The sequence below is a fragment of the Labeo rohita genome, chromosome 7, assembly GCF_022985175.1.
Source record: "Labeo rohita strain BAU-BD-2019 chromosome 7, IGBB_LRoh.1.0, whole genome shotgun sequence".
NCBI classification, from domain to species: Eukaryota; Metazoa; Chordata; class Actinopteri; order Cypriniformes; family Cyprinidae; genus Labeo; species Labeo rohita.
Genome location: NC_066875.1, coordinates 30,319,695 through 30,332,385, shown reverse-complemented (window position 1 = coordinate 30,332,385; position 12,691 = coordinate 30,319,695). Strand labels below are relative to the sequence as shown.

The 12,691-nt window shown below is 38.0% G+C and overlaps 1 protein-coding gene across 4 annotated transcripts in view; it reads left to right on the top strand.

Annotated features, from left to right (window-relative positions):
• Window positions 1-2,325: 2,325 nt before the first annotated feature.
• Window positions 2,326-12,691, top strand: part of kcnc1a (potassium voltage-gated channel, Shaw-related subfamily, member 1a) — a 45,167-nt gene continuing 34,801 nt past the window's right edge. For all 4 annotated transcript variants that reach the window (XM_051114574.1, XM_051114575.1, XM_051114572.1 and 1 more), the window contains exon 1: window positions 2,326-3,724. In XM_051114574.1, the coding sequence (XP_050970531.1) occupies window positions 3,155-3,724 (570 nt within the window). In that variant the 5' untranslated portion in view covers window positions 2,326-3,154. The remainder of the gene's footprint in view (window positions 3,725-12,691) is intronic.

Sequence of the window (12,691 nt, the reverse complement as noted above, 5' to 3'; positions counted from 1 at the left end):
TCAACAAAGTACTGAACAAAGGCTGTGAATACTTACCTGTGATTTTTTTTTTAAAATAAGTTTTCAAATATTTCAGACAAACTTCCTTTGCGTTGTCATTATGGGGTACTGTCTGTAGAATTTGGAGGAAAATAATGAACTGAATTCATTTTAGAATAAGGCTGTAATATAAAATGTAGAAAAAGCTGTGAATACTTTCTGGATGCACTGTACATTAAAATGCACACATCTAGCAAGTATCCAGAATCTGGCTTACATCAGTAACAATAAATCAAATGCAATGCAACAGCATGCAAAACAAAGGAATGGAGAAATAAGATGCAATACAGATGAAGTCATGTATGTCGGGAGGTTCAACAAACAAGACTTCTGTGTAGGATGCACCTGTGTTTTCTTTCTAATAAGGAAGCATAGACTGTTTACATTTGCATTAAAAATGCTAATGAATAAATTAATGCATCTATTTGATCATCTTCATGAAATTCAGCAAAAGAGTTAGTTAACTTCTGCGCTGTTAAAAACTTTCTGCCGCTAGATGTCACTAATATTCTCTGTAGCATCAGTTAACAGAGTGACCCTTAGAAAGGTTAGTATATTTAGCATACAGCCTATCTTACGTTTATGAATACAGTTTTTGTTATAGCATTTTTATATATTTTTATATAATAAATTCGCTCAGAGCTCTTTTAATTATGACGTGCTGCTTTATCCAACACAGAAATCTTTCTTTATTCCTTTTTTGTTACATTATAATAAAAGTTACGACATCATAACAAAGGTTTGTGATGTATGAATCAATTCACTTGCTATTACAAGCAGTATATAAATGTTGAGGCTGTTGAACGTTTTGGTTACCGAGAATAATTCCTACCCCATAAGAGTTAATGGGTTTCTGACAGTGGAGGTGATGCCCATGGGACCACGTACCAACAACCCACCAGTGTGAGTGGACATTATCTTTCCTTTGAAGCCTAATTGCTTTTCATCCTCAGCAGAACAGGATAATTTGGGATAAATCCCATTATGTGTTTTCTGAGAAGAAGCACATACTGTAATCTGACTTGAAGTTGTCAGGAATGATGATTTGAAAAAGAAACAGCAAAACTAGAACTGAAAACAGGCCTAGTCACCAATAATGTGATTTCTTAATGAGTTAGATCAAATGACTGATTACATAATTATCAGTAGCTACATCTGCAAAAATAAAACGCCTACAAATGTGTTTTTTTTTTTTTTTGTTAAAAATCTAATAACATGAAAACTGTGGACATTTTTCATACTTTGTTTGTAATTTATGTCATTGTCACTAAAACTATGATAACTTTTAATGAACACATTTAAGTTTTGTTTCACAGAAAAAAAAATTACACAGTCCTTAAGGGGGACGTTTTCCCCCACTCAACCCTAATTGGATTAAATTTGTACCAAGGGGGCATTTCACCCTACCTATTGGGCAAAACGCCCCTTTGGGTGGGGTAAAATGCCCCCCAGTCTGACAAAGCTATTTGCTTTAAACTTTCACAGCAAAATCAGAGTACAGACAGTTTTAGCTTTAAATAAAAAAAAAATATATATATATATAATAAAGAATAATGAATTACAAAATTATAATAGCCTATTTAAAACATTTTGTTAGCTGATGCTAATTGGCTAGCTAACTAGCTACCTGATGCTAACTTGTGGTCATTTTTAAATATATAAAATCCAAATATTTTATTCAACGAACTAGTTAGAATACATTTAATGGAAAAAAAACACAAAAGATTTAATGTTCAGAACAGAGTAACTACAGTAAACGCCCATTTTACCCCATTAACTATGAGCATAAAAATTGTGTCATTCTGAAAATATAATTATATTTTTATTAAATAACACATACGTCCTATCTACAGCCCCTACTGTTCTCATATCATATATAGCGTTTATGATCTACAAAACAACAAGCTTTAAAACACTTTTTTTCTTACTGCTGAAAATTAGATCAATCATTTCATCTTTTTGTGGTTATTTTGGGAAAAACAGTAGGGAGGCGTTTTACCCCATGGGGGCGTTTCTCCCCACTCCACCCTATATTAGGTTTTTCCCCAAACCCTGTAAGATTTCTGACCCTGACTCACACTTCATATTAATATTTATTCTCTGGCCTTCCATGTTAGCAAATATGTTTTTTATAAGCTGTAAGCTTTATGGCGCCGAGCTTTTTCAGGCTTTTGTCTCAAATATTGCATGTTTTTTTTAATAGAGCTTTCCACCGTCTGCAGCCATCCCAATATCTGATCTAGTGCACGCGTCGACTCATCCACTCAGCAATTGCGCATGCGCGTCAGTGGGCTCTAGAGGAGGCTCATGTTGTCTCTCCGCAGGAATGACGAGCCTCGCTCCACTCTCGTCGACAGGCGCGGAAAGGGAGACTGAAAATATTCATTTGGTGGAAATAAAGAGGATACGATCAATCACTTTCGAGCAAACACCGGAGGACGTCGCCAAACTGGACATTGTGGAGACAAAAGAAGATTTTTAAAGGATCTGTCATCTTCCACTTCAAAGCTGACGTCTCCTGTATGAGTGATGAGGTGATGTCTGTCGTGTTTGTCAACAAACGGCGAGTGATAATGGGCATCTGGATATGCTTTGAAGAAAACGACTGAGGTTGCATCGAAAAAAACGCTTAAAATGTGACCGTTCCAGTGAGTCTCGATCCCTCCACTTTTGTCGGATTTGAGGAGGCGTCTACAGGGAATCAGGGCAGTGCATGTGTCTCGTTTTGGAGAGAGGAGGGAGCGTGAGCGCTGGAGCTGTCCGTTCAGAACCACACACACACACACATCTGCCACCAGCGGTGCACCACAAGCCATCAGCCTCACACCTTCTCTGGACCCCATGGTGCGAAGCGCAAATTTATGACAACCTCTGCATTCATTTAACGTATTTATTTTCTCATTTTCTCTGGAGGCAATCCCTTATTCACCTGACAAGAACATCAAACGCTCATGCGGCGATTTCCTGCAGTTGAGCTGCCTTTGCGCACCTGTTTTTCTGCGTTTGCTCAGTTCCCTATCTTTTTTCCGTTGCCTAACAATTGCGCACATGTATCCTCCGGGTCTTTCAGCGTTGTAATGCCTGGCCCGGGCTCGAGACATGCCTAAGCGACGAGATGGGCCAGGGCGACGAGAAAGACCGTGTTGTGATTAACGTGGGAGGGATTCGACACCAGACCTACCGCAGCACCCTGCGCACTCTCCCCGGCACTCGTTTAGCCTGGCTCGCCGAGCCCGATGCCCACAGTCACTTTGACTATGACGCCCAGATCGACGAGTTTTTCTTTGATCGCCACCCCGGAGTTTTTGCACACATTCTCAATTATTATAGGACTGGCAAGTTGCATTGCCCCGCTGACGTCTGTGGCCCTCTTTATGAGGAGGAGCTGGCTTTCTGGGGAATCGATGAGACAGATGTGGAGCCCTGCTGCTGGATGACGTACCGGCAGCACCGGGAGGCCGAAGAGGCACTTGACAGTTTCGGTGGAGGGCCAGCTGAAATGGGCAACGATGATATGGACACAGAAGTTTTGGGTGATCCAGGGGATGGAGACGAAGAACTTGAGATGACTAAACGCCTGGCCCTCGGCGACTCATCTGACGCGAAAGGTTCTGGCTTGTGGCAACGTTGGCAGCGTCGTGTTTGGGCGCTCTTTGAAGATCCATATTCCTCTAAATATGCAAGGGTGAGTGATAAACAAGTTTAGAAGTGGCAACCCTGCTATTCACAGTTTTGGAATATATCCAAGCACGTGTTGCATTGGATAAGAATAGCCTGCCAATATTTAAGTCTGCTTGAGCTACCAAAAAACAAAAACAAAAAGCAAAACAAACAATATTAAAAATGTAATTAATGCCAATAAAAACATAACAATACAAATATAAAAACAAGTTAGTACATGTCTTTTATAATGAACAACTGTTAAGAGAAAAGAAAATTTGATATTTAAAGCCTGAGATTTATTTCTGAACTTTATTTCTAAGCTACATTTATTAAAATGCATGAAACATGTTTATAAAATATTACAGATAACTTGGCCAATGCGTCTTTAAAGAATCTCTCCAAATTTTCAACATCCTTATTTGACTCTTGAAACACTTATGCTTTTGAAAGCTGATTACAGTGTACAATTGCTACTGAACCAAACAAGAAGCAACTGGTTGTCTATATATTGACTGAGTGTTTGATGAAATTATAATGCATGCATTTCCTGTAGCGTTATTAGAGATATATCAGGCTGAAGCAACTAAACTGGGTCACCCTGGGGAAAACATGTGCAATCATTCCAGGCATCTTGCATGTAGCATTGATCGACAGCTCCTCTGACTGCAATACTGCTGTGCCACGCGCCGTGAGCTCCCTACCCTGCCGCGGGCGTGCTCGTGCACAAATTAATCACTATGGGAGAACATTAAAGAGAATACATCACGAAGCAAAGGCTTTTCTTTATTTATGTGCCCATGCTGCTTTGAGATAAGACACACAAGGCCGGTAACATCATTTTGCTCAGGAGGTCTGAGTGACAGCACTTGAGATACTAGATGTGTTACACATTAGTCCTGTCAGACTTTTACAGTGGGCATTAGCTGCTGTAACGTGTACAGTAATTGCTGAATCCTGTAGCTCAAACAGTAGAGCGGGGATTAGCAGTGCTATGGTTTCACTTCAGGACATGCCAGAACTGATAAAACATATGTCTACCTTTAATACAGTGTTAGTTGCTTTAGATAGAAATGTTAGAAAAATGTGGTCAAGAGGATTTTATGCATTCTGTATGTCAATTACAAGGTCAGTCTGGTTTGGACAATTGTGAGATTGCCCTGTCTGTTTTATGCTTGTTTAATGGGAGTAAAATGGACCAGGACCACTGCCAAGATCCAGGTATTGCACCCTAGGCTACTGAACTCTGATAAACGAGTCAAGGAATGTCAATGTACAGTTAGAAGTAGAGTGGATTTATGTTAGGAATCAATGAATCAAATGAACTTATTCTATGATTAGACAACACTGAACGCCTCAAAGCCAGAGACAAGCGTTCAAGTGCCGTTACGGAAATACACATCTTTTACTTTTATTTGTATTTTAATTGTAAAATATATTCACAAAACATTCATTTATTTGCTATTTAAAGATGTTGGCTTTGACATTTTGTCAAATTTGCAACAAATGTCATTTCATTTGGATGATAAAAATACACACCAAAATATTATTTATAATGTGGAACATAGTAATATTTCATTGGATATTAATAAGGGATAGTTCACCCAAAAATGAAAATTCTGTCATTGATTATGGGTTCCAAACCTGTAAGACCTTTGTTCATCTTTGGAACACAAATTAAGATATTTTTGATGAATCTGGGAGCTTTCTGACCCTGCATAGACAGCAGTGCAATTACCATGTTTAAGGTCCAGAAAAGTAGTTAATCCATATAGTCCATGTGACATCAGTGGTTCCACCGTAATTTTATGAAGCTACGAGAATAGTTTTTGTGCAAAAAAACAAACAAAAAAAAAAAACTACTTTATTCAACAATTTCTTCTCTACAATCAGTGTTCGACGTGCTTTCACCACAGTACCATTACTGTCATGTGCGGTGTTTGTGAAGAGCTCTAAAAGAGATCTGAGCAAGTCAGCCTTATGGCATTTTCACTGATCAGTGAATCAGCTATTCAGCACATCTGAATTAATAAAAAAAAGAAAAAAAAAAAATGAGTCATACATCTGAATGAACTGCAGGCTTTACCCAACACACAATGGACATGGCTCAGACAATCTTTATGTTTATTGTTCCTGCATGTGTGTGGGAGCATGAGATTGAGAGACAAAGACAGAGCAAAAGAGTGAAAGAGAGACAGAGTTGTTATCCTGTTGTCATCTGGCAGATGTTTGTGCTGGTTCCCAAAGGCACCTGATATTTTCATGTCCTTGGCAGGCAAGATGCTGCTTTTTACAGTGTATGTCTTGGGAATAAGTTGTCATGGCAACGCTTTCAGAGCTCTAATGAAACTGATGAAAGCTGGTCTTCCTCATGAGACGTCAGAAAATGCGGTAAACTTCTCTGGAGGCTTTCGGATGATGATTTGTCTGTGTACATGTTTGTCTCTGTGTCAGTTAGTTTATTTTGTAAATCCATCAAGTAGTATGAAGTTTTGTTTATGCAGTGGAAAAAATATAAGCCAATATATAAATAAAACACTGGAATAAAAATCTTCAAGCACTTTAGAGAAAGTGAGAACTGTTATGAATTCTCAAAGGTTTATCCAGTAGTTTAAAAGCAAATTATGATATACAAAAGAGGTGAGAAGGCTGACTGGGTACACAAAACTTACCACATATCAGCATGATAATCAGATAAATTATACAAATAATCAAGGCAACTTGTTTAAAATACGGCCAGTTGTGCTATGCGATATTCCCATAATGTCCCATTCCCCCAGGAGGCCATCTAAGCCATTACATGCTCTAGTGGGCCTTGCCCTGTACAACAACAGGAAAAGTGTTGGTAATTAATGCATTGGTCGATATGTGAATGCACCTGCTGGCTCATTCCTGAATGAGGGAATTGGCATGTCTCCCAGACTTCCTTCTTCCTCCCAGTCTCTCCCAATGGAAGCCCCACCAATGTGGAATAAAGAATGGTAGCTGCTAGGGCTTTATCTAGTTATCTTCTCACACGCTTGTCTTGTGAGAAACGAAGCAATTCTCGCTTTTACCCATATATGTCTTTGGTCAACAACAGTAAATGAAATAAGAGGACATGAGCTTTTTGTTCAGGTTTTATGGAATTGGAATGTGAGCGTCAGCTATTAAAGCAGGAACAATGGATTCATTTAGCAGATGCTTTTAGTCAAACGTGGCTTGCATATAAAGGTAAAATACAAAACAAGTGATTAATTATTAACAGGGCTGCAATCCAAAACTTTGAAATGTGATTAGATGAAAAAGGCTAGCTCTGTGCTTTGCTTGTATATTACAGTATATAACATTTGTTTTAGTAAAAGATGAATTAATTCAGGTCATTGGGGTTAAAAATACAGGTCCAGTTAAAAGCTTATGGTGGGATGTGAAAGTATCAATGACACCCACAGCTGTTTGCAGTAAAGAGTAGGATTTGACTCCAGATTGTACAGAATGAAAAATACTATGGAAATAACTAGAATCTGTGTATATGGGGATCCAAGGGATAGTTCACCCAAAAATGAAAATTATGTCATTAATTACTTAACCTCATGTTGTTCCAAATGCATAAGGCCTTCGTTCATCTTCTGGATATAAATTATTTTTGATGAAATCTGAGAACTTTCTGACCCTCCATAGACAGCAACGCAACTGACACGTGTCGTGAATGTGCGGCGGAGACTGCCACGGAAGAGAAGAAATTGTTGAATAAAATCTTTATTTTTATCTTCTTTGGGCACAAAAAGTATTCTTCATAAATTTATTGTTAAACCACTGATGTTATGTAAACTATTTTAATGATGTCCTCACTACCTTTCTGGGCCTTGAAAGAGTTAATCACATTGCTGTCTATATTAAGGGGCAGAAAGCTGTCGGATTTCATCAAAAATAATAATCTTAATTTGTGTTCTGAAGATGAACGAAGGTCTTACAATTTTAGAACGATATGTAAGTAATTAATGACAAGATTTTCATTTTTGGATAAATTAGCCCTTTAAAGGGGTCATCGGATTCTAAGTTCACTTTTACATGTTGTTTGAACATTAATGTGTATTGGCAGTGTATGTACAAATCTAGCCTATAATGATAAAAATCCATGCAGTGGTTTTTAATTAATCTGTAAAAATAATATCCCCTTTTTCAAATCGAGCTATTGTCAGATGCCTGTCGCTGTGGCGTCACACCAACAGAGGCCGCTCCCACGATAGTTGATTGACATGAGCGTCTTACCTCAGATCAGTTGTAACAGTCCAGCCTCTTTGTTTCGATGCCAGAGCAGGGATGTAAGTTAGACAAGAATATCTCTGATTGAGCGATTGAGGTGTTCTGTTGCTGGTTGTAATAATGAACATAGTGGTCATTATTTACTCCCGACATCTGAGCTGTTAAAGATGCAGTGGATTACGTTTGTTTGTGAAGGGAATGCACCTCCCGATCTACATATATTCGTCTGTGTTCGCGTGAGTCATTCGTGTTCCAACTTCACTTACAGCAGAAGTGAGTATAAGGGTTTTTTTATGAATCTTTGCGATCACCTTTCCTAATAATGTGCTAGTTAGGAAGTTTAGAGGCTGAACGTGGCTGAAGTAAACAGGCTCATCAATCCACAGAGAGAAGAGAGGGGCGGGGCGAGCAGAGCTCATTTGCATTTAAAGCAACCTCGACCAGAATAGGATGATTTTAGCTGATTTTGTAAATCTTACAAGTATAATGGATTAGCGAAAAAGTAAAATGTACAGGGTGAGGACTTGGTACTATACATCAGTTGTTGATTGGATTTCAAGATGTCGATGTTGCAATTAAAAATAAATGGGAGTTTCTGGAGTGGAGGGTGGACTAAATGATTGGAGAATTCTAGCATATTTTCATAGAGAAGACATATAACCGCACACTCACAACGTTTGTAAAAAAGTAAAAAAGAGTGTGCGGTTACATGTCTTCTCTACGAAACTTTGGTGTTTCCTGACCTGCACCTTGTACGGTGTGCATAAGCTTATTTATTTCAGTAAGAATTCTGGCATATGTCACTAGAGACGTTGCTGCGTAAATCTCACATTTGAAGAAGTACAGTATGAAGACAACTCCATGTTGTCTTTTGCAGGTCAAGCAGTGGTATGTCAATACATTAAACATACTTGAGAGTAGTGGTAGGTGAAAAGATGAAGCAAAATCAAGGCATTCTCAGTGTCTTTTTTAGTCTTCAGCTCTGGCTTGGCTGTGATAAGTTTGTTGTCACAGCAAGATCACATGATCTCCCACCTCCAACTCTTGTTTCTGTACCTGCAGAGAGGGAGGAAACACACATTATCACCTTCACCTCAACAGACTTCCTACAGTCCTGACCCGCTCACCCGCTGTTCTGATACTCTCACAAACACTGAGCAGAAAGCACTTCCCTGCCTCTCTACGCTAAATCACTCTCTCCACAACAGGGCTGTCCTATACATGCCCCTTGGCAGATCTCGAAATAGCCTAATTAGGAACAGAACAGGTTCTTAGGTGGCTTGTTTTGTGACTAGAGTCTCATTTAAATTGATAATGTTAACTGGCTTTGATGATATGATATAGTTCTTGAGGAGAAATGTTTAAAAAGAAATGTAGGTGCGAATAGGTATTATAAAGAATATTAGTCTATCTAAGGGGTGATGAGGTTTGGGGGTAGAGAGAAAGAGAGGGTGTTGGGGCAGATTTAATTTTAAACTTGATGAACAGCATGAAATCTGAAAGATGCTCATCAAATTTATTTGGTTGCCATAGAAACATTAGAAGGGGGTTTAGGAGAGGGAACCCACCACTGCGAAATCAACAGAGCTGACAAGATAAAATCTGTTATCATGGCTTACAATAATTACAATTCTAATCAAAGAGAAATGTCTCTTCAATTATGTTCCTGTGTGGGCCACAGATAAAAACTCAAAGGGGTCAAACATTTTTGAGAATATTAATCCCATAAGGAAAAACAGTCATCTTACGCTACACAAAACTGTCATTTGAAAAGAAAAAAAAGTTGGAAAAAAATTGGAAAAATCAAATCAAATATAAAAAATATGTGTGCCTAAATTGTGCTTAATCATGTTTAAGAAAATTAGCATTACTGAGCTCTGGCCAGAAAAGTCTTAAACACGCTCGACCGGGTTTGGACAGAGGACCACTAATTGATGACAACTGCACAGTATTGAACTCCCCTTTGACCTCTCTGATGTATCAGTCAGTGCAGTTACTTCCTCTAAATCAATCAAAAGGATGTTTAAAAATGACTGACATACCTGATTTAATTTGCGGGTCACAATTTGAGAAGTCCACCTGTTAAATTATAAAAAAAGTATTTTCTTAGAATTTTTAAGAAATATTACATAGGTAAAAGGGGCATAGGCACAAAGGATAAACAAGCTCAAATGTGCACTACCGTTAAAAAGCTGGGGTCAATACGCTATTTTAAAAGAAATTATATTCAGCAGGGATGCATTAAACTGATATTTTTGAACATCTTATTTAACAAATTATTTTATCCACAAAAACATTAATTAGCACAACTATTTTCAACATTAATTATAAGAAATGTTTATTAGATCATTTGAATGATTTCTGAAGGATCATGTGACACTGAAAATTTCAGCTATGCCATCACATAAATACATTTATTATTTTTAAAACTGCAACAATACTTAACGGGGACATCGGTTGCAGAATTCACTTTTACATGGTGTTTAAACTTAAGTGTGTCTTGGCAGTGTGTGTACACAACCCCACAAATAATAAGCACTTTCTTAGAGCAAGCTGTTCACAGATTCTGGAAAAAGTGATGTAAGACCCTTCTCCCTCCTCAAAAAACATAATGTCTTTACGACTTAAGAAAGAATGACGTGAATGGATGACAAGGGGGTGAGTACATTATCTGTAAATTTTTGTTCTGGAAGTGGACTTCTCTTTTAACAACTAAAAAGTCATTTACAGGCGTATTTTAAATTGTTTTTGATAGTTATAACTGCATGAATAAGAATTGTGACTTTAATGCACGACTGGAAGAGAGGGGCGGGGTGAGCAGTAGCTCATTATCATTTAAAGTGACATGCACCGAAATGGATCGCTGTGAACAGAGCTGTTTTTGACAAGGTAAAAAGGATACTGTTTTACACTACCATTGAAAAGTTTTAACCAAAGTATGTTATAGACTTTTCATGTAGACCCTAAAGAATCATATCAACTTGTGGAAAATGGTCCTCCCATGTCCCCTTTAACAATATTACTATTTTAACTGTATTTTTAAGCATTATAGATGTCTGTCAGAAACAACTATAAATCTTCTTTTGAACAGTGGTGTACATCTCAGATGTTAATGGGTGTAAAAGTGAAATGTATAGTATTCATTTATCAGATCTCTGTATCCTCAAACCATGAACACACTCTCTCTCTCTACAAAAGGTTACAAGCATTAAATCAAATAGATTTTGTACCTCTTACATAATCATTGTAATGTGCACTATAATGCATACAAAATATTGTGATGTTGGTCTTATATGTCACATTACGACATTAAGTCAAGCACACCATCTGTTATAATAAACTGGGATTTTTTTGTTCAGGCAAGGTTGCTTGCTATGTATGCTGGTTGTTTGAGGTCTGTGGGTACCAGGGTTTCACAAGCTCGTGATAGGAAGCGGTCAGGTATATAACAGGTCCCTCTGTGTGTGATTTGTTGTTACTTTATGCTGAGTCATTAAGCTTGGCTGTGATTTAAATGGAAAGGGACATAATTGATGCCTGGTCCAGCTTTTAAACTGAACACGTCAGCTTAAACAAAGTATTTATGCCTCCAGTGTCCTTAACAGGAGAAAAACATTATGCTTGGATGTCTTCTGAATGTCTGCTATCAGTGTATGTTCTAGCTACCTTATTTTTAACCTAACAGTGAAACCATATTTAACTTCAGTGTGCGAGGCTTCCTGTATAATCTGCTTTTAGTTATTTTAGCTTAAAAAAGTGTTATGCTGCATGATGTTGCCAAAATGATATTTGTAAGAATTTGTGCCATAAACACGCTGATTTGTAGTGCAAATAGTTTTACTATTTACCTCACTTTGTTATTCTTCTTGTTATTTACCAATTTTGGCCAATGAAAAGGAAGTCTTGCACATTTAGAGGGAACAATTTACTTCTACACTAAAAAATAAGGTGGATAAGTGCTGAGATATTTGGAGACAGAAAAAGACACTGGCAACATATGACGACGGACCATTATTGGTACACATAACTGGATTTATGTAATATATGTTTTTATGTAATATAAGTCAGCATGAAAAATTGAAACAAGACAAGAAGAGGTTTCCCAATCCCTGGATTCATTTTTATTTAATAGAACACTTTTCTATCTGCCTTGTGGCCACAGGCACATTTCTTTCATTCTTTTCTTCCTTCTCCTCTCTCTCTCGGTCTCCCTTAGTGAGTCATTTGTTTACAAGATCATTTTCACTATTATGACACAACTCAAAGGTTGTTATCTTGGAGACAGTATTCCAAAACACTGGACACTGAATGCCATGAAATAATCATGGGGCAATTATAAAACAGTGATAAGACAGACCTACCTGTTGTGAGACGTCTTACCCTCCTCTCATCCGAACAGGCAGCCCATTTTGGACTGAGGCTTGCACAGATTCTTGCTATGTAAATGCAGAACAGAAGCCAGCCCCAGAGGAAGCCTACAGTGATTAACATTAATTAGATTGCAGTAGCAGAGTAGAGCCCAGACCCCCTTAATTACCGGAGAGAGATAGGGTGGAGTACCTTGACACAGCGTACTGCCTAACCTCCGGCATGTTCTGCTGAAAATGATCTGCTGAGAAGGCACAGAGTACTGCTCATGATGCTTACAGCCAAAAAACAAGAACTTTAAATAAAAGGCATAGCAACATATACTGTAATATACACACTCTACTGTCCCATTCCTCTTAATTTTTAGGACAACCTGCTG